This window comes from Echiichthys vipera (genome assembly GCF_963691815.1).
Source record: "Echiichthys vipera genome assembly, chromosome: 11".
NCBI lineage: Eukaryota > Metazoa > Chordata > Actinopteri > Perciformes > Trachinidae > Echiichthys > Echiichthys vipera.
Window position 1 is genome coordinate 10504615 of NC_139836.1, and position 22128 is coordinate 10526742.

Genomic DNA, 22128 nt, shown 5'->3' on the forward strand with positions numbered 1-22128 from the left:
TCTCATTATGACAGGATTAAAGTAAAAGAGCAGCGTGTATAAGACCATACTTAATGAGCATAGAGGAACACATCACAAGTGTGCCACTACTTTTGGTTTCCAATATGTGGACTTTAAGTGCTGGTTTTGTAACAAACTTAAAAAATGACTGTTATTATTGTGTCGATACTACAGGAATCAAGCTGAGTGCACTTAGAAAATGTAAAACAAAATTGAAACACCACGGTATACTCAGTTTAAGTGAGCTATGAGTGTATTAATGAAATAGAGAAAATCACATTAAATTGAAAACATTTATTTTAAAAGCCAAAACCCGACTCAATCGAAGCCCAATACATATGTGTATTAGCAACACATACAGCACCCGGTTAACAAGTAGGTCTGGCAGCTGGTCAGATGAGGCCCGGAGTATAATTAGGTCACGTAAGGTGAATGTAATTTTATGCCTATTTGAACTCTCTTCCCCTCTAATTGGACTGATTAGCAATGCTTAATTGGCTTCTGTGCTTTCCTATTTGTTTTGAATTTGGCATCAGTTTAAGCTAATAGGGCTCTGACTACGGCAACAAGCTCTCAGCAATGACGGCCGAAATTTAGATTTTAACCCACTTGAATGTCAGAGCAAACTACATTAACCTCTTTTAATACGGTCTACATCAGGGGTGCCCGACCCTGCTCCTGGAGAGCTACTGCCCTGCATGTTTTAGGTTTCTCCCTGCTCCAACACACCTGAGTCCAATGCTGTGCTTGTTATCAAGCAGCTGAAGCCTGTCACAGGTTTGATAATCATTAGGGTCAGGTGTGTTGGAACAGGGAGAAACCTAAAACCTGCAGGGCAGTAGCTCCCCAGGAGCCGTGTTGGTCCACATTATATTTTGAAAAAAGACACTAAAAATAGAGCAGAGGTATTTCAGGTGCTGTCCACGCAGCATGCAAAATTAAAACTACCTCTTCCATCAAAGTAAACAAATCACTCAGTTGAATAAATATAACTTTATTCTGAAAAGGACAAAAACCTTTTTACAATGTGTAATTTTACATCAGTTGTGGAGTATGTGTTTTCCAACTTTTCTGCAATATGTTTTCAAACCGCCTTAAATTGATGTCAGTCAAGGCACAATAATAACCTCTGTAGGATACATTTGACTTGTTGGTGTCATTTTGAAGCAACAGTCACAACATGAAACAAAGAGCTTTTAGAGTCTGACTCATTCCTCTGATAATACATCTCAAACTGTAGATCTATAAACCTTTGATGAATTGAATCACCTGAAACCAACTACTAACCCTTAATTGTTAACCTAACATATAATTATTATTGTATCTAATATTGCATCTTAACCAGCCACCGGCATGCATGCACATGAAAAAAACATGGTGCAAAAATGTGAACCAGTGATGAACGTCAAGAAATGATTTAGGTAAATGTAGAAAGAATCCCACCTTAGTGCTCCAAATTGCACATTCAAATGTCTATTCATATAATCTAAACTATCTCTGGGTATTAATGAACAATAACTTAAAACTACTTTTTATATAACCTTTGAAAGAAACTAGGACTAAACGTACAGGAATATATGAATAAAAACAAGTGGTGCTTGTACCACAGGACTAACAATTAAGGACAGATGTTACCACCAACATTCACTATCATAGCTAAATATGATGTAGAAAACACTAGAACACTCTTCAACTCCACTGATGGCTCATGAGCTAAGACTTTGCAAATCTGTTTTCCTGTTTCCGAAACACTCTTCATGACTTGAGTAAATAGGAATGGTGGCAAACCTGCTATCAGTGGTGATAGCTTTAACACAATGATTCTTTGTCATTCTACTCTGAGTGTATCACTTCAAATGCACCACACAAATCACATGAAAATCTGCTCGGAACATCATTCTCCTTTGAGCCCTCTACGGACCCTCGGGTCACCATGCTGCAGTGTCACAGCTCCTCACTCTCCAGCACGGCCTCGGGAGGGGAGCTGGAGAACAGGATGGGGTTGGTCTCCGACGTGGAGAAAGTTGACTTGATGTCGAGCCCCTGTCCTGTCAGAGCTGCATAGCGGCTGCCTGTGCGTGGAGCCTTTTTCATGGGTGCAGGGATGCTCTGATGCCACTGTGCTGAAGGCGCAGCAGATAGCTAGTATTACTACTTAGAGTGACAAGCTAAACACGTGGCACATCTCTTAATAAAGCTGATAGTCACACAGCTATACAGTATATTCACCATATATATCAAGCCTGCAGGTGCAGGATACAATTCCAGCCTCGTTTTTAGCTGACACGGTGTACCAGCCAGCGTCATCTTTTGTTGTTGGCTGGATAAGGAGGCACACATATCCTGTTGCATCCTGGGTCATGCTGAAATAAACAGATCATTGGGGATTCAGTTGACATTTTTAAAACTATTAAGTTGCAATACATGGTAGGGCTGAGCGACTAAGGAAATGTTATTTCTCAATTTTGGCTTCTAAGGATTATGAAAACAAGCTGATGATGCTCTTGTCTTGCGTTATAAATCCAGCGCACCACTTTCTGTTACAGCGGTGCACTGATACCTGTTTTCACTGGACTACTGACTGGAATATGTTGAATATAGTTCACCAAAATGTTCAATATATGTTTAGTAATTTCCAAAATGTTGCACTACAACATTTTGCTTATTTATACATTATTTATTTATTATTTTAGGGTCGCGGGGGCACATAGAGACAAACAGAGACAGACAACCATTCACACTCACATTCACACCCACGGGCAATGACCCTAACACCTGCATGTCTTTGGATTGTGGGAGGAAGCTGGAGAACCCGGAGAAAACCCACGCAGACACGGGGAGAACATGCAAACTTCACACAGAAGAGTCCCAGCCAGGATTCAAACCAGGAACCCTCTTGCTGTGAGACCACCGTGCCTCCCTATATATTTATAGATATATATCTATAAATATACTGTATATTTACTGTATATATATATATATATATATATATATATAAATATATATTATATTTATTTATTTACTTTTTATTTGACTTTTTTCAGTGACATTTTATTTAACATTCAAAGTCCACTGTTCAAAAAAGGCAGTTGATCGTCTTTATTTATATCTAATTTATTTTAAATATATATATGTATTTTTTTTAATTATTGTATTTACTTAAATTGATATATTGTTTATTTGTCATTATTCACATTTATTGAGTTTTTTTCAGTTGAAGTGTATTTCAAGCTCAAGAAAATCTATTGTCAAAAGGGCTAAAATTCCATAAAGGCATTTTCCCAAAGTCAGTGTGTAATTGTGATCTCAATACTGACCGAAATAATTGTGATGGTGATCGAGCAGCCCTAATGCATGGAACTGAAACAGTTGCACGGAGAGGCTCAGAACTCCTACCAACCTGATCCTGTCCTTAGTTCTAGGAATGGTGTCATTGTCTTTCTTCCAGAAGATGCGTGGAGAGGGCATACCCACCACCCGACACTCCAGCCTGACAGGTGTCCCCTCGGGTATCCCCATGTTCTGCAGCTTCTCCACGAACTTGGGCGGATGCTTCATCTCTCTCTCTAAAGTGGACATGACTTAGATCACTGAAACTTCCAAACATGGTCAAGAACATCATGCTCTCATCACACGGAGTAATTCATTCCTCTTCATTGATTGTATTCAATCCTTACCCACAACTTTCAGCTCTAGACCAAAAGAGCTCTGCCCTGCTTTGTTGCTTGCAATGCACGTGTACGTGCCGGCGTCATTCTGCGTCAGAGGATCGATGACCAGGGAATGAACGCCATTCTCCCGCACCAGCATCTTGTGGTAAAGGTCTGAATAGATTGGCCTCCCATTGACCAACCACATGAGCTCTGGGATGGGGAGGCCGCTCACCTGGAAGACAAAAAAACATTGAAAAAGTAAAGTGAGGCAAAAATACTATATTTTTGGATTAAATGCCAGAGGCGGCGGCCTACCTTACAGTCTAGTCTACACAGTCTTCCCTCGTGAGCCAGCATGTCCCCTGGAGCTTGGAGGAAGTGAGGCCGAAAAAAGCGCTCCTGGATTTGCTCACCTTCAACTTCCTGTATGCGGGCTCGTACCCTGTAAAATGTGAGCAGAGGTGTTATGGGGCACAAACGCACACCTAGACATTAATCCATGTATGTCTTTATCATGGTGTATTTTAGTTTTTAGTATAGACTTGTGCAGGGTCGGTTCAAAGTGTGCCTGTTCGTAATGGACGACTGCTTGGCCTGTGGTACTGATGTTTGTGTCCAAGTTTCTCGACAACCTCTCGTCCCATCGCCTTGCACTAGATGGTTGTCTTGCTCGACACTGCGCTTCCTTGGGTCCTGAGCAATACACTTGACCTGACATAGTTGTGTCCCCGAGCAATGCTACAGTAAGCGCATAATTTGATAATAGCTAGCTATTTGGGAGCCGGCTATTTCTGGAAAGCACTTATGTTCAAAGTTGCTTAGTTGATTCTTGAAATGTTTGAGTTTACTTCAATGTAGCAACTCTGGTTCCTTGTGGTTCTTGAATGTACTGGTGGAAAGCAACAGAGAGCAAACTGTCCCCAGGGTGCAGTTAGGCGGTGTAACAGTAAGCGGGTCCCCTCTCAATATATTACGTAGTGTGTATATAATTCAGTACTAATGAATATTGACACTGCACTTCCCTGAGTCCTGAACAAGACACCCACCAAGTGTGAAGTCGATCGGATGAAAGGTTGTTGTGAAAAGACAGGACATACGGACAGACAGAAAACTCTTTTCATTTTAGTTAGATACACATGATCACAAAATATTATTATTGTCAGGGAGGAAATAAATAACTGGCTGGTTCCTCGTGTTGCAGAGAGCTTTTTCACGCCTGCTCACCTCTGAGAGTGAATAGGTGTCAGTCGGTGTCGGGGAGGTCCCGTTTGGATTATCAGATGACCCGAGCAGCTCATTCGTCCCTGGTGGCCATTACATTTGAAATATCAGATTTTGCAGCTGGAGAGAAGGTGCTGTCAACAGGAACAGGAAGTGCGAAGTATCACCTGTGGATTAGCTGCCATGATAGTGTAGTTGCCATCGTCGTCATTGGTCGTGGACTCTATGTGCAAAGCGCAGGTCCCGTCCCCCTCTCTTATCTTCCTGTAATGGATGTTCTTCCTCAAGATCTGCTTGCCATCCTTGAACCAGTAAACCTGATGATATGGAGAATAAATGTAAATGTAAAGGATGAAAGTGACCGATCATGCTGTCATTCACAGTTGTTGACTTCTCACCTTTGGAAAAGGGATTCCCACCACTTTACACGAGAAAGTGACGGGCACGCCTTCCATAGCTCTGTAGTTCTTCAGTTTCTTGTCAAATATGGGCGCGATGCATTTTCCCGTAGGGACATCATCATGCTGCACCTCGTCATCCGACTCCTCCACCGGCGTCCGCTCCAAACGGAATTCGATCTCGCTCATTAGTCTCTGCTCAAAATTGGACACTTTGTACTCCTGGAAAAAGGGAAACCACCACATAAAAGTAATCACCACAGTCAACGTTGCATTACATCTGACTTTACACACTAAGATAAGCAACAAATGCTCTCGGAGAGGTATGCCATAATCAGGAACATGAGTCAACGTGCATCTGTTTATCCTGTAGCAACCGCGGTATTAAAGTAACAATCTATAACTCAGATCCCTAAAGAAAAAAGGTACAGATTGTGACTTTAAACCACATGATGAGGAGTATCATGCAGGGTCATCTGTCTGAAAGTGTCACCCCGGGTTGGTAAAACATTTTGCTCATCCAACCAAACAAAATAAGGCTGAAGATAAAACGGAGAACAGAGGAAGTTGAACTGTAGAGGTGAAAGACAAAACTAGCATGTTGAGACTTACAAAGGTAGTGAAATGTAAGGACAATATGCAGCTTTGTAAGTTGAGTTAAAAAAATAACTTTTTAAAAAAGTGTTGCGAACTAGAAGGACTACGTCATGTCGGCCTTTTGGGAAATTCTGAAATGCAAACAGAAGAAAAGGGCTTCAAACTTCAGTGGGGAAAATGTCAAATTAGTTGAAAACCGTAGAATACAGCACTACACAACAGTAGTCGTTACCTTTCGTTAGCAGATTGAATGCAGGCTGTGTATTAGTACCCGAGCTCGAATGCTTGATTAGAGTATTTAAACATTTTGTAATCTTGTCCTGAAACATTTCAGTAACCCATACAGCCTCGAGCAAAGCAGTGCTTGGGACAGAAAGATCCTTGTACCTCATCATAGTTAATGACAGTAGCAGGAATGTTTGGTCCAAGGGGTCTGCTCGCTGTTTTCCCCTCATTACTCGGCTTCTATGAGAGGATAGGGATGGATGATGAACACCAACAAATACTGATGGAATAACACACAAGCTAATTGTTAATAGCGTGCGTATGTTGTTACACTACATGGACACAAGACAGTGAATGACTGGGGAGGGAACGTGGCTGATGCTCTGCTGAGCTGAAGCGAGTTCCTCATTGCCTCTGAGTCAATCTGAGAGATTCAAAACATCTAACTTTTAATATTTGTATTTTTTTTTTTTTTTAGATATCTACGCATGTATACATCTCATAATGAAACCTGGAGACAAGTGAGAAAAAAAAACTAGATTGCAAAAGTTGGTTAGTTAAAAATGTGTGATCGCAAACCTACATGTTAATCATCATCATCATCATCAACAACATTAATATTCACACAATAGTAATATCTAACTGTGCAGGGATGTAATGGAGCCTGAACTTTATTTTTTAAAGAATCCAGTGGACGCACATTTTTGGGCTGAACTCAATGTTGTGAAGATACTTTATGTTTATGCAAATAGTAGTTTTGCGTTTTTATACTTATTCACCCCTACATCACTGTAATTGAAGCAGTCAACAAAAGGAGAAATCGATTGGAGCTGCAGAGCTGGAACTTGATACCTGTTGATGTGCAAAATGTGGCGTATCGTCTTTAAATCGAAGCTTTTTCTCGATGTCATGGAGGAGAATTTCTTTGCTTTCGCGAATGTCTTCAATTGACAGGGCACGCGTCTTTGGTACATTCTTTTTTAGCCTGAAAAAGAGAAGAAAAAAAAACCTATTAGAGCATGTGACAGTTCACCAATCTCATGAGCATTGGGGTCCGGCGGAGAAGGCGTACCCTAAAGGAGCTCCCTTGGGCAGGCCCATTGAGTTGGTGGGCTGACTCAGGCTCAGGGACGGCAGGACGGAGCTCAGGAACGCCGCAGGGTTTTGAATGGGGCTGGGGGTCGAGCTGCTGGAGGTGGGAGAGGATGCTTGGGGAGGCGACTGGGCTCGTATGGCGAACGCGCTGTTCAGGAATGGTGCCGACGCCGGTGTGGGCGAGGACACGAGGAAAGGAGGGCTGGTGGGAGACATGAGTACCCTCGTGGGGAAGATCCTGGGTGGTGGGGAGAAAGGCGGGAAAGTAGGGGAGCTGGCTGCAGAGGAGTTGAGCTCGGCGGCCAGCTCTTGGAGCAGAGGGACTGGCGATTCTGTCGGGGAAGGACTCCTGACTGGCGAGAAGGCCTGAGCAGCTATGAACTCTTTAGGCCGGGCGTAGCTGAAGGTGTGGGAGGTGGCAGTGAGGTTCATAAGGGAGGCGTGGGTGCTTCTCAGTAGCAGAGCAGGAGATATGATCTGTGAGTCCAATGTTGGATCTTTAAGGGTTGTACTAAACTTTGGTGCAGGAGGAGAGAAAAATTGTGGTGCAGGTGCAGTTTTGGCAAGGGCAGCAGGGGCCAGGTTGAGGTGGGAGGCATGGATGGTGTTCATCTGGGTTACAGAAGCTACACTGAGAAGAGATGGTGTTTTCAGCTGTGGGGCAGGTGGAGGGGAGGTCACTCGGGAGGAAGTCTTTGGTTGAGGAATCGAAGGAGGGGGGCTCAAGGGAGAAGTGTTGAGAAGAGGTGAAAAGGTGGTGTTGAGTGCTGGGGCAGAGCTCAGAGAGGGAGCAGGGGGAGCGGTGGTCAGTGGAGGTGCAGAGTGGGGCAGCATGGTGTGAAGGTATTGCTGGAAAGGCGGCAGATTAGGCGTTCTGGGTGACCACAGAGGACCTTCGTTGGAGCTTTTGACCTCAGGCTGGATCTGGGTTTGGGATTGGGGGTGCGATGGAGGCTGGGTGGGGGTCTGAGGTTCTGTCTCCTGCTGCTGCTCCATGAGGACCTGGTTGTGAAGAAGCTGGAGCTGGGCCGGGTCCCTGTTGAACAAAGCAAAACCGAAATGAAAGAACTACCAGAAAAATGACACTATACATGGTGAAAATGAAAGCGCCTCAGTGCACTGCGCTCATAAATTAAGTCCATGCTGTAAACCCCAGCAGGAATGAGCATGAAGAATACTCTGCCCTTTTATGGGCCACCAACAAGTAGCCTACAAACAAAACACCGTCTGAGCTTTAGACACTTTCAGCTTTCATTCTAAACAGGATCCTCTCTTTTATTCATCATCACATCACTGCAAAGCTCGTTTAACTAAACAACACAAGACAAATGATCATATTTATCTTTGTATTTAAGGCCTATAATGTACAAAAACAACCGTAAACAGCTCATCAAACTATACCAGATTTAATTTATAACATTATAAATATCAGACGAACATATATGCCGAGAGGTACACTTACAAATAGAAAACGCCATCCTTTGTTTTAGAAAGCTGGAAGGTCCACATTTGAAGACTGCATGCATTCATTTATGAAATGCAACTGATTGCAGCTGCAAGTTGAGCCAGATGAGGAGGAACCTCCCGCCTCTCAATACAGCCCATCTATCTCACAACTTAGCTAACCCGTCTACAACATTTACTCGACTGTTGCAGACTGTTCTTACAGTCTTAGAGACATAGTACAGACATAGTTGTGAAATTTCCGAGACTCATCTGCTTGTATTTGTTTTTTTGTATTTGCTCAACTCACAGTTTGGGTTTAGCCAGCACTGGTGGTGGTTCTTTGTTGGCTGACATGTTGGGGTCTTCATCAATCTGACTGGATGCGTCACTTTGTTCACTCTCTTCATCCTCGGGCAGTTTGAAGTGCACACGCAGGCCGACTCTGGAGCTGGAGCGTGAGACTTTGTGGTTCGTCTGGGTGCCCGTCTTTAGGCAGGAGTTAGGAGGGGGATCAGGAAGGGGCACCACAATGAGGCTCCCATTCTGATGGTTTGGGGTCCCCTTATCTTTGGAGCTTGTGTCGGGCAATGTCACTGAAGGTTTGGACCCTTCCTGCCCGGCTGAAGTCTCAACCTCAAATTGAGAAGTGAAGGGTTTTGGGTATGAGAGCACCTGTGCGCAGCTCTGTGGTTCTGAACATGCTCCATTGGATCCAGGAGGGTTTTGGTGGAGGGTGAGAGGATCTAAGGTCGGAGTGCTGGTGCTGCGAGAGTTGAGACAGAAGCTGCTGCTTAGGCTGGAGGGTTCCAGACCGGGTACACTGGTGCGGAGGGGGTCCGGACGCAACATGCTGGAGCCTATGGGGTCCAGACGCAGGGTGCTGGTGCTCAAGGGGTCCAGGCGTAAGGTGCTTGAGACAAGTGGGTCAAGATGAATTGTGCTGGAGCAGGGCTTGATGCTGTTGGTCACAGTAACCTCAGGTTGAGGGTTCACAGTGGGAGCTGACAACGGTTCTTGGACTCGATTGGTCGTCAAACTGCTGAAAGGCCTCACATGGTTGCCATTGCTGCCATTCCCTGATGAGAATCATAGAGATGGGTGTCAATATTGTTCATGAACATTCATAAGAATACACAACAACTGACAGTGAAACAGAAGTGTTACCGTTGACCCTCAGTGCAGCAGCGCTGGACACAGTTCCATACGTGTTGCTTGCTGTACAAGTAAACATCCCCGAATCTTCAGGAAAGAACTCAGCAATGACCAGAGTGCATATTTCCTCTAGAGGTAAAAAAAAAAATACTCACATTATCAAGTCGGTTTGATATGACTGCATAATATTAACCTCTCAGACAGAGAGTCTTAACACACTGAGGAAAGATGCATGACTTGTGTTTGAGATGCCCAGCAGTGAGGTTTCTTTGTGTCACTGGGGCTGAAAGTCTTTCTGCAGCTAAGGCAGGTTAAAGCGATCTGCCATGGTGGTTTGACGCAGGATGAGACTACCTTATATGGTCCAGATTCAGGGAAAAGCAGCCCTGGCTTATGTACAGAAGAAGAGCAGAAGCCGTAGCTAAGGATTCTAAACACTTGAGCAGATTAATATGTACACACGTTGTATAGCATCATATACAGACAGGAAGCTGCTTTGAGATCAACACTTGTGTTTTTGACAGATGATGATTTAACATGTACCTGATTCCGCCGGAGATGCTTTTAGACGGAAACAAGCACCAAAATGATTATGAAACGTTATGGTTTGAGAATGATTAACACCTCTCTGATCTCAAGAAATCTATTTGCTGCTGAATCCTACACTGTGTTTTATAAGATGATACCATGTACAGGATTTAAACAGTATAGATGTATGTATGTAAAAATTTTATATAATCAATACGATTGTTTTAAGGACTTCACGCCCCAGCTTTTGAGAAAATGTGAGACTGTGGGATGAAACTGTGAAATTACAGAAATATATTTTGGAATAAACTAAATTAAATTGACTTACTGTACTTAAGATTCAAATAAGTCTTAATGAATTAATCTTTCCAAACACACTACTATTCTTTATGAAACAAGGTCAAATCTGGCAGCAGCATATGTTCTGAAGACGCACCACTCTCCAAAATACATAAAGCAACTTTGCACTTTCAGTAATACCACAGCAGTTGGGTAGCAGCAGCAGATCTTACTTTTCTGCAGTATCCTATAATCAGGAGAGTCCTGGATGATTTTCCCCTCTCTGTACCAGTCCACATGAGGTGACGGCACCCCTTTCACACGGCACTCTAGCACCACCAGCTGACCTTCTGATGCAAGGAGGTCCTGCAGGCCCTGGTGGCACAAGACAGTGTGTGTGTCTTAAACACATAATAGATGGTAGCAGTATACATTCTTTTGAGTGTTATTTTACCTTTGTGAATACAGGGGCAGCCATGATAGGTTGACCGTTCAACCCTTGTGGATAGTTGTGGTTGGAGGTTTGACTCTGAAGATTGAAAAAAAAAAAAAACACAACATGTTGACTAAAGGTCCCATATTCTGCTCAATTTCAGGTTCACACTTGTATTTTGGGTTTTTGCCTGAACATGTGAACATGTTTTAATGTTCATTCTAATCTTGTATATACCTGTATTCACCCTCTGTCTGAAATGCTCCGTTTTAGCGCTTGTCTCAAGACTCCCCTCCCCCGCGTTTCCGGGTCTTCCATATCTGAACTCTGTGTGTCTGCACCATCATTGGAGCCAGGGAATGACTGTAACAGTACTGTAGCAGCACTTTCTACCTATATATCACAACTGACATCACAAATGTACAGAAGTCCTGACGGCTCGTTTAAAGGCACAGTTTCTGATTTTTTTTTTTCTCTGAGGATTGAGTGTTTTGATACTGAAATGATGATCGCAGTATTTACATAGCACCTCAATCTACTTTATAATTAGTTAATAAAACATGAAAACCTCTCTTTTTACAATATGGGGCATTTCAAATATACAAAACTAATGATTGAACAATAGTGGAAGGAAGTGTTTCAGCTTTTCTACCTCAGGTTGGGGTGGTTTTGCTGGAGTTGAGAGGTCAGGCAGCACAGAGGAGACCACTGAGGGCAGTGATGTAACTATCACTGCAGCTGTTTTCACTGATGGTGGTGTGGATGTGACAGATGTTGACCCCTCCTGGGCTTCTGAAAGTTCTGTATCTCCAGGCGACAAAGTGGGAAACACCTGCACAGGTGAGTCTGTTGCCTCCTCCTGAGCAGGGTGTTCTGTGGATGCCACAGAGGTTTTAGAGGGCTCTGGGACTGGATGTATGGAGGCTGATGTCCAGACTGGTTGAAGAGGTTCTGGGATTATTTGGTTAGTTGGCGGAGAGGAGTACTGCTCTGCTGGCTCCTCAGTGGCTGCTGCATGTTGGGATGACGGAGAGTCTTCCTCTTCTGCAGGGAGACTTTGGCTTGGAAGAAAATAAAGGTCTCGTTTTGGGTTGCAATATGGAAGATAAAGATTCACATGTTTTTTTTTATGTGGGTCTTAATGACAATACGGTAAAAACTCACTGGGCTACATGTTCAATGGGCTGTTCACCCTCAGAATCCGTAGAGGAGGCACCTGTCGGTTTGAACAAACGAGCACAGACTGCATCACAAACAGTTTTTAACTTAACTGTAAAAGTGTCAACAACAAAGAAACACAAGAATCACCTTCGACATAGATCTCAGCTGACGTTGAGTCAGTGCCATAGAAATTAGATGCAAAGCAAGAGTAACGTCCGGTGTCTTCCTCGAAGGCTTCTGCAATGATCAGACTGTGCAGCTCTCCGTTGGTGATGATCTGAATGTCAGGGCTGTTCTCCAGCTCTTTGCCCTCACAAAACCACCTGTAATTAAACATATACAGCAAACCGCTCAGTACAACTTAGCATTGTAAGCTTCTTCCAGTGCTTCTGTTTTATAGAACTTCTGTTATTATTAAAAGCATGTTTGATGTGCAAGGTACCCTATGGAGCGTTTGACCACTAGTAGTGCTATGAAGTGATGATTTAATGGGTAAGCATGAATGTACTGTAAACAATGTATGATTTGAAATATATATTTTAAAAAAGGTCAGCTAAGCAAATGTTTTATGAGGAAATAAATGAATTCAACATGGGTTAGACCTTAAGGTTACACACAGTTTAATAATAACAATAATAGCCTATCACACCGATACCGATATCTATTGGTTTCGAAAAACATATACGCTGATACCACTGATATAAAAATATGAAACTTTTTTTTTAACAGAATGCATATCATGCAGAAAACATGGGTTGCTTTAGAAATGGTGTCATAGTTATTTCCTTTTATTTAAATGGGCAACAATTGAATGATACTGAACAAACAAAACTTAATTATTTGTATTTATTCTAAATTAAAATTTGCGAGCAATTGACTGATGCTGAACAGGAGTCATAAAATCAGCGCACATCTCAGCCAACATATCGGTAGTTTGTGAATTCCCCCCTTCAAAAATCAGTATTGCTCTCTAAAATCCCATATCTGTGGCAATGTTTGCCGGGAATAACAGGATTTGACAGAGTCCGTTAGCTGTAGTAAACAGAAGGGGTTTGAGGTTTTTTTAATATATCCGTGGATGTGGCATTACAGATTTCTGCTGGGAGGGAGCTCCAGAGGATGGGCGCTGCTCAAAGACTGGCGCAGCTACACTGAAGGCTCTGTCCCTGAAAGACCGCAGGTTGGTTGGTGTGAGGGTGGTGAGCAGGTGTAGGGGTGGAGGATGTCTGTTAAGTACTGGGGTGTGTGTGCATGAAGTGATTTGCAAGTGCAGAGGAGGATTTTGTAGGAGATGCAGTACTTGACTGGGAGCCAGTGGTGTTGGATGAGGGTGGGTGATGTGCTGTCAGGGCGTGGTGCCGGAAAGAACCATGACAGCTAAGTTCTGTACTGGAGCCTGTCCAGGGCTTTGATGGGTACCCCGAACAGAACTTCATAGCAGTAATCGAGATGTGAGGTGATGAACGCATGGATGAGGGTCTCTGCCATAGAGTCTGTGAGTGATGGCAAGAGTCTGGAGATGGTTTTTAAATGGTATTATGCAGATTTGGTGATTGATTTAACGTGTGAAAGAAATGGTCAAGTCCAGAATGACGCCCAGGCTGCACCGAGGAGAAATTTTTAAATACTTTTTTAAAGGGTGGGGGTTACTATAATGGTTTGATGTGTTTTCAGATACACACTCCACACATGTCGGTCAGAGGTGGAAAAGTATGAGTACTGGGCAATCATAGTGAGCTTGCAACTGGACATGAATTGGTCTGTAGTGTGTATTTGTATTAAATGGTTACTTCAGGATGTCACATTGGCATGTTCATCCTGATCATATGTACAAGTAGGTAATAAATTAACAAAGAAAAAAACAACAATAAGTGTCCATGGAGCTCTGACAGAGGGATGGACATCGTTCTTCCAAACATATTCCATAATTAGATTAGGGTTCACTTGGGTTAAGATCTGTTAACTTAAAGCCAAAGTATATGACTCACACCTATTCATTCTCGATCAAACCTGAGTGACTCCTGATTTGTCACCTGGAACTTTACTTGAGTGGTTTTCAGCAAGTAATCCACTTCTATGTTCACGGTTTGTGTTAGCGCTGAATGGGACTCTGACACTGACACCTTTTCTATGAGGCTGTGCCCGTGTGCTATCTTTCCCAGTTCCCTAATAGTGCCTCTGGCTTGGTGCCATTCACTAGAGTTATGCAGACCTAGAGAAAAATGTTTTGATGAGCAAGACATATCCCTTTCCCTGGAAAACAAGAAGCAACGCCTGTGTGCCAGTTTAGAGGCTGCTTTAAGTGATGTTATGAAGACAAGGAGCACAAAAAATCTAAAGGCACATAGAGTGCAGTGTTAAATGTAGGTACTTTATCATCAAATCTGTTTTTTCTCCTTTATTAATCAGGGGAAAGATGGGGGATGACATGCATTAAAGGTCTCTAGCTGGACTAAAACCAGGTTACATCAGGTCAGCGTCCCATAAGATGTTTTTCTAATATACAGATTGAATATACAGGCTAATATTACAGACCAGACATTAGTCCTGCTCAGTAACATCCAGTACATTTACGTTTCAGTTGGCAACAGTCTATTTATGCATTGTAAAACTATAAGAGTAAAGCTACAATCTTCCTTGCCCTGACCAGCAACATATGCAGCAGCCTCAACGTCAATCTATTTTGAGCAGATGAGGTCTTGCAGGTTTCTAAAATCCAGCCAATAAACATACAGGAATGAGGTGATGTGTTACCCTCATATCCAGTGCTTTCACCACGCTTGTGGATCACATAACACTTTTTAAAATACATAATGACCATAATGCACACAAAGATGTCCCAAACTCCAGACTTTGAAAGCACAAAATGAGCTCCCCATTGCTCAACTATCAATGGAGAGAATGTATTTTAGACTTATTTAAAAATGAAACCTGTGGAGTTTCTATTGAAAACACAAAGCCACACTGAAGTTCTGTCCCCGAAACACAAGCAGGAATGTCCTGTCATTCTGCTCGAGGCGAGGCTATGTCATTTCTACTGAGTAAGGGTCTAAATTGAAAGCATGAGTAGTAGAGGAGCTGGCTGATCTTCGAGGCAAAGACCCCGCTCGCTGCACCTGTCAGGGCTATTTTCCCTCTGGACTTCAGAACCAGAGAGGAGATTCCCTCTGGAGCCTGGGAGCTCTGACTGGCAGACCCAGTCACATACGCATAATGCTAAACATAGACTGAGTATACGCACAATGCTATACCCTGACGCACCAGTGCACCGTTGCAAACTGATGGGAAATATGAATCTAACAACTCTATTTTAACTCCTGTAAGTCACGGCCACTAACCCAGTAGCTGCAGGGGCAGGACAAACAAGCACAAACATCACCCTTAAGTCATAAAAAGGGCTTTATGGTAACACAATCTGTCAAGTTTGAACACAATGTCAAGGAAGTATATTTTTTTTTTAAATGAGAAACTAATGAAACAGGACTGAAATCTTCAGACTTCTGTTTAAGACACTGAGACCCAAAAACAAACCACATAAAGAAAAGGTTGAGCAATATCTGTATAAATCATCTTACCAAACTCTTCAGGCTTCTGTTAAGAGCTCAGTAGGTTCCATTATCAGACGCAGCTCCAGCTCACAGTGCCAGTCCAGTCTAAAAATGGCAGAGAGCTACATTCTCCCCGGACACGTTTATGTTAGTGGCTCAACAATGTTCAGTAGGACTAACAAGCCCATGCCCCCTATAGTCTGAGCTTCACTCACTCACTTCAGTCCCAGGCTTTGTTGTCCAAGAAGTGCAAGTCCACCCAGGGTTTAACACATGTCTAACAAAACCACCATTAAAAGCAGAAGACAAGCATTAAAAAGAGTGTAAATATGTCATCACGTTAGTTCTAAAAATGTATTCTGCTTTACTCTGATATCAAAGGCAGTTAACTGAATGCACGTTGTCAGTAATTAGGAAGGCACCCTTATCATAGCCCAGACATAATCCGGACCACCAACAAACACACACCTACACCTACTGTGTACACACACACACAAATCAATATCAATGAAAACTGTTTGGATATGTCTGCGCACAGGAATACACACACACACACACACACACACACACACACACACACACACACACACACACACACACACACACACACACACACACACACACACACACACACACACACACACACACACACACACACACACACACACACACACACACACACACACACACACACACACACAATTCAGAATCAGCTGTTGGCTATCATCACATGTCACTTCTGTCTGGATCTCCCATAAGAACCACCAGTCATCCTAACTGACACCTCTCAAAACACTAAGTCATTATTCAATATTGCACGGCTCCATCTTTATACAATGTATTCAAGTCTGACTGATACTGGATTTTTGATTTTCTTAGAGACACAATTAGAGAACAAAGTATTAAAACCTGATTTATTATGAAATACTGTTGGATTTTATTGGTCAGAATTTTAAACAATATACCACTGCAGTACTAGCATGTTTTTTAAATAACCAAGGCACTTAAAAAATATCCTTTATTTTGTGAAAAAAAAGAACAGTGAGCAAATTTTGAGAATAGTAACCATTGTGTCAGAAGAGAGGATTTCAACACTGTTTTCTTCTATAGGATTCAAAAATGAACAGGAAGTGTAGAGGCCACAGCTTTGAATGACTTCAGCACATCTGCTCAGGACACAGGACATCACTAGTTTCTCACACTGCTCTGGTTTGATCTTGGTCCATTCTTCTTCAGTCTCTTCCACAGTTCACTAACTGTAGTGGGTTTCTTAGCCATCACTTTGTTACCAAGGATTTTCCAGATATTCTCTATGGGGTTTAGATCTGGACTCTGACACTTCCTCGACTGACTTCTTTAGACACTTGTTGGGTTCAATCATTCCCAGTCCAATGCCAAACATAATGTTTTGCATCAAACCCAAACAAATTGAACTTTAGCAATGTCATGTCATGGTCAGGGGATGTTTTCTGCAGCAGGAGCTAGGCCTCTTGTACAGCTACATGGCAGGATGAATGCAAATGTTTATGTGAATCTCCTTCAGCAACATGAAACACCTGCACTGCCGTTATCTCACCATCAGCTGCAATGTTCATGCAAGACAATGCCCCAATGGTTAAACAGGTTTAGCAGTTCCTTGAAGCTAAGAACATTGAAACAGTCAAATGGCCAGCCCAGAGTCCAGATCTAAACACCATAAAGAATATCTGGAAAATCCTTGGTAACAAAGTGATGGCTAAGAAACCCACTACAGTTACTGAACTGTGGAAGAGACTGAAGAAGAATGGACCAAGATCAAACCAGAGCAGTGTTAGAAACTAGTGATGTCCTGTGGGCGCAGATGTGCTGAAGTCATTCAAAGCTGTGGCCTCTACACTTCCTGTTCATTTTTGAATCCTATAGCCTGAAGAAAACATTGTTTAAATGTTATCTTCTGACACAATGGTTACGGTTCTGTTATCTAATTTAAAAAATAAAACTTCCCCTTCTCAGTTGACTGTAACAACAATAACTGTTTCTTGGTTTCCTTTGAACTGACTTCTATGAAAATCCAGAGGATGTGCCGTTTTGTGTGCTCCAGAGGCCCAGGCCTCTCTTTAGCTCCCCTACAGCCATCAATGACTGCTCCCCAAAAGTGAAGCCAAAGCATCTCGATGGCCTCCTGTTGGCTGGCTGCAGTATAGCTCATAAGTTCAGCCCCCCTCCATGTTAGCAGATGGGAAAAAAGCCAAAGTACATGCTATAAAAATGTTATGAACCGTCATGATTGACAGCTGCAGAAGCATCGACTTACAGTTAGCTGGGCGGGTGTATGCATTAATTATATCTAGTTAGTTGACTTTTAATATACCTTTGGGCAGTTAAATCTATAATATGCATTTATCTTATAAGATGGGGTGGCACGGTAGAGTAGTGGTTAGCACTGTTGCCTCACAGCAAGAGGGTTCCGGGTCTTAATAACGACTGGGGCCCTTCTGTGTGGAGTTTGCATGTTCTCCCTGTGTCTGCGTGGGTTTTCTCCACGTTCTCCGGCTTCCTCCCACAGTCCAAAGACGTGCATTTGTTAGGTTCATTGGTGAAAAAAATGGTTTGTCTGCGGCGTCCTGTCCAGGGTGTACCCCGCCTCGTGCCCAATGTCAGCTGGGATCGGCTCCAGCCCCCCTGCGATCTCGATAGGGACAAGCGTTTAAGGATGGATATTATAAGATTATATTATGATGTTATTGTATGTATAATCTTTATTTGTAAAGTAACTAGTCACTAAAGCTGTCAGACAAACAGTAAAAAGTACAATAATTCTCTCTGAAGCTCAAAGTAGCACAAGATGGAAATACTTTAGTAAAGTACAAACTGATTTACAAATCACTGAGTAAAACCAATGTCATGTCACCATTCCCTGCTCTGATTCCTTATCTTAAACTCATGATCTTGAAGCATGTTCCCAGAACAGAAAGGTAATCCAAATGGATCCAGATCCTTCAGTACACTGACGCTACCTCACAGCACACTGGTCTTTCTGCTTTTTCAAGTATTGATACAAATGTAGATTCATTTTGAAAGAGCATGGAAGCAGAAAGTCTTCCTGCATCTTACAGCATAATAAACTAAGATCAGCACTTTGCCTTACCGGACTTCAGGCACAGGGAGTCCTCTCACAATGCAGTCCAATTGGACGTTGCTGCCCTCTGGAACTTCCCTGCTTTTCAGTTTCTGGATGAAACAAGGAGGCTCACACGCAGACTCTGCTGAGTATGGAGTATTTGTCAGGGCACAGCTTTCAGCCTCCTCCTCCAGCTCATGGAAAACAGAGTCGTACTGCTGCTCCTCAGTAATCCTGCTGTCCTGAAACTCCACATCCCCAATCCCAGAGTCCAGCTGGGCCTCCGGCTGGTCGCCAACTGGAGGACTGTGTCTCTCCATTTCCACCTCCACAGGCATGGCAGAGCGCTCCCTGTTGTCTGGGCCAAGGGGATACATTGTCCCGTCGCTCTGGCTCTTGTTCTGGTTCCTACTCCTGTGGGATTTGCACGCTCTCGGTCGTACACGTTTGGAGCTGTTGGCCTTGAAAAGAGAGGAGAGCTCCTCAATGAAGTCCGCTGCCTTGTTGAGGAACTCCTTCTTGGACTGGGTCTCTGGACCATACGGGGCGTTCCTCGCCGACCTGTCAAAGTCATTGAACTCCTCACTGGAGTCCTTTGTGTTCCTGGTCATGTTTTCCTGCCGTGCGGATGCTTTGTGCATCTTTCTGTCTGATTTGAATGTTGTGTGTGTTGCTGGCAGTTCTTTGATTTCAGGGGCTGGCTGGGTGAAGGGCACAGTGGGTGGGGCGTCAAAGGAGGCAGGAGGGGGGTTAGTAAAGGGAGCAGATGGGGGTTCAGAGGAAGAGGCAGAGGAGATGTTGGAGGGGGTTAATGGTATGACAGAGGCCTTGAACTCTGCTCTATCCTCACGGGGCACATGTCCGATGGCTTGGCATGCCAGGTTCACACTCTTATCCAGCTCCTCTTGGCTGAGGAAGGCTGAAAGGTCTGGGAACTGGGGGTCACTGTGCGCCACAGAGTCCTCAGCCTTGCCTTTGAGGGACCCGTAGATCTTGAGGCGCGAGGAAGAAGCGTCCGAGCGGCTCATCTCGCTGTGGCGCTGCTGGGCTCTGGCCTCGGCTAGGTAGCTTTCTCTTAAGAGCTGAGACAGTGACGGTGGCTGGTCACTGTTCTCCTGCATGCTGTGGGAAAAGTCACAGGATATTCAGCTATATTCATCAGACAATTCAAGTATTTGTGTAGAAAAATACTCTACACTTATAGATGGATGTCTGCAGTTCATTTTCATAACGCACTGTATCACTGACATCAATCTAAAAACATACATTATGACAATTAGTAAAACTGAAACTACTGTATGAGTCGATTAACGTATTAGTAGATCGACAGTAAAGCAAAGATGCACAGGTTCCACATTGTTAAAGGGGAAGATTTGCTGCTTTTCTTTATCTTCTTTGACTAAATATCTCTGGGGTTGGACTGTTTTCAGAACATGAAGCAAACAAGTAAGATGTCCTCTTGGGCTCCGGGAAATTTTCTGATATTTTACAGACATCAACTATGTGAAAAACGAATGGACAGATAAATCACTAATCGTTATTTGCAGCCGTAATAAGCAGTAAATAGGACGGAAGACACATTCTTTTAAAGGGTAACTATGCCCTTTCAAAACTCATGCATGTTACACCCGTGGTGTAAACCAGTCCAAAAATATTAGTAAACAGGAACAACTCTCTCCCAAATCCAAAAACTAGAGTGCTAAAACTCAAATGTGTGATTTCATCAGGTATAAAGTGTGGAGCTGCTACTTCAACGATGAATGAGGACATTGAGAGCACGCAGGGGGAAGTTCTGAGCATATGGGAACATTTTCTATTTCATAACTGACAGCACAAGAGAGATAGATAGAATAAAGCTCATTTGGGTATAAAAAAGAAAACAAACTAAATCAGTCTCCCAGACTTTATACTTGATGATATCCCAAGTCCCCCCAGAACTTTAAATAACTACAGTAACTAAAGGACGAACGACTAATCTTCAGAAGTCAAGTAAATAAATGTTGTTTTGATCCCTGCACATATTTATCAGATATATCTGATACAAGCTGTGGCGCTAATAACAAACATAAACTGATGCGCTTCTTAGATATAACTATAATTACAGGTGTGAAATATTTGGAGCCAAGATAGAACATGAATACAGAGACTGTAGTCAAAACCAGGGGTAAAATATGTGGCAAAAATAGTTTTTATTTTAGCCTAATTTCAGCCTCCCTCATGCCTCGACAGGGTATCAGGTTCATCCGCTGAGACCCGATCTGATGGGACACAGGCAGGATTTCACCTCAGACCAACACTTATATGACGTTTAGTCTTTGCACAACTTTTTTGACACTAGGCACGAACAAGTTATTGAATACAGACATGGGATAGGGTACACATGTGCTACTGACACTCAAATCAGCGTAATCAAGAGATGCCCTTCCAACAAAACTGAAGCTGCAGCTGTTGTGTACATTAATCCTTTGCAAACAGGCTCGGAGCCCACCGAGTCATATCTAATAATAGCGAAGGGTCAGTTTACATGAAGAAAATCAACACACACAAAAAAAAGCAGCCCCCCTCATCCTGTGTGCCCTTGTTATCATGATTTTGATCTGCCACAACAATCATTAAACAGATGACACAAACGGATCTATAATGATCAGAAATAGTAATATCCTGAGTAAGTTAACACAGATGAACAGGTTCCTGGCTAAACAGAGCAGTGCACATTCAGGCAGGTTAGGATAATTTAATTTAACATGCAAACAGAAATAGACTCAAGCCTGTCCGAGGCTCAATGTCAGAGATTTTCTGGGTCTATACACAGGGTATGAGGCTGATGCCAGAAGACATCTACAGCACACTGTGAACAACAATTAAATTAGGGGTTGGTGTGTTTTACCTTCAGAATAAACTCAGCTGGCCCCTGTGAAGGACTGGTAAATCCTCAGAGTGCACCTGTGCTCAAAGAGGGAGATTCCGGTCTTCCGGCGGCTGCCACCTGGGGAAATGTTGGACACAGGCAGCTGCCCAGCCTTCCCGGTTTTAATGCACAGAGTTCACCTTGGAGTTTACGGGAAAATATGGAGCCGAGTAGCTAGGGCAACCTGTCACCAGTACAAGTAGCAACATTTGTCAGTGCAGTAGCCGCAGGTTATTTTGGGGAGGCCTGGCCCATGTGTCTGGGTGGTGTCCCAGCTCATTGGCCGGAGGCGGTGGGGACATGCTGTAAAGGGATTCCTCCTTCAGCGGTCCGTCAGAGGCCTCCATCCTACAGAATTAGAAGTCCGTTGTTGAGCCTCCCAGG

At 43.2% G+C, this 22128-nt stretch overlaps 1 protein-coding gene across 2 annotated transcripts; it reads right to left on the minus strand.

The window, feature by feature from the left end:
- Window positions 1-974: 974 nt before the first annotated feature.
- Window positions 975-21937, minus strand: mypn (myopalladin). Of its 2 annotated transcripts, XM_083922967.1 has the most exons (20): window positions 21724-21937; window positions 18864-19958; window positions 12336-12511; window positions 12192-12243; window positions 11680-12088; window positions 11049-11123; window positions 10828-10969; window positions 9800-9916; window positions 8943-9711; window positions 7167-8225; window positions 6947-7079; window positions 6257-6334; window positions 5273-5494; window positions 5042-5191; window positions 4878-4957; window positions 3969-4095; window positions 3678-3885; window positions 3401-3566; window positions 2230-2363; window positions 975-2123 (listed from the first exon to the last, which is right to left on the minus strand). In XM_083922967.1, the coding sequence occupies exons 2-20, from the start codon at window positions 19955-19957 to the stop codon at window positions 1945-1947; spliced, it is 5370 nt and encodes a 1789-aa protein (XP_083779093.1). In that variant the 5' UTR covers window position 19958; window positions 21724-21937; the 3' UTR covers window positions 975-1944. The 2 variants fall into 2 exon arrangements, with proteins under 2 accessions (XP_083779093.1, XP_083779094.1); XM_083922968.1 differs by lacking the exon at window positions 6257-6334.
- Window positions 21938-22128: the final 191 nt, after the last annotated feature.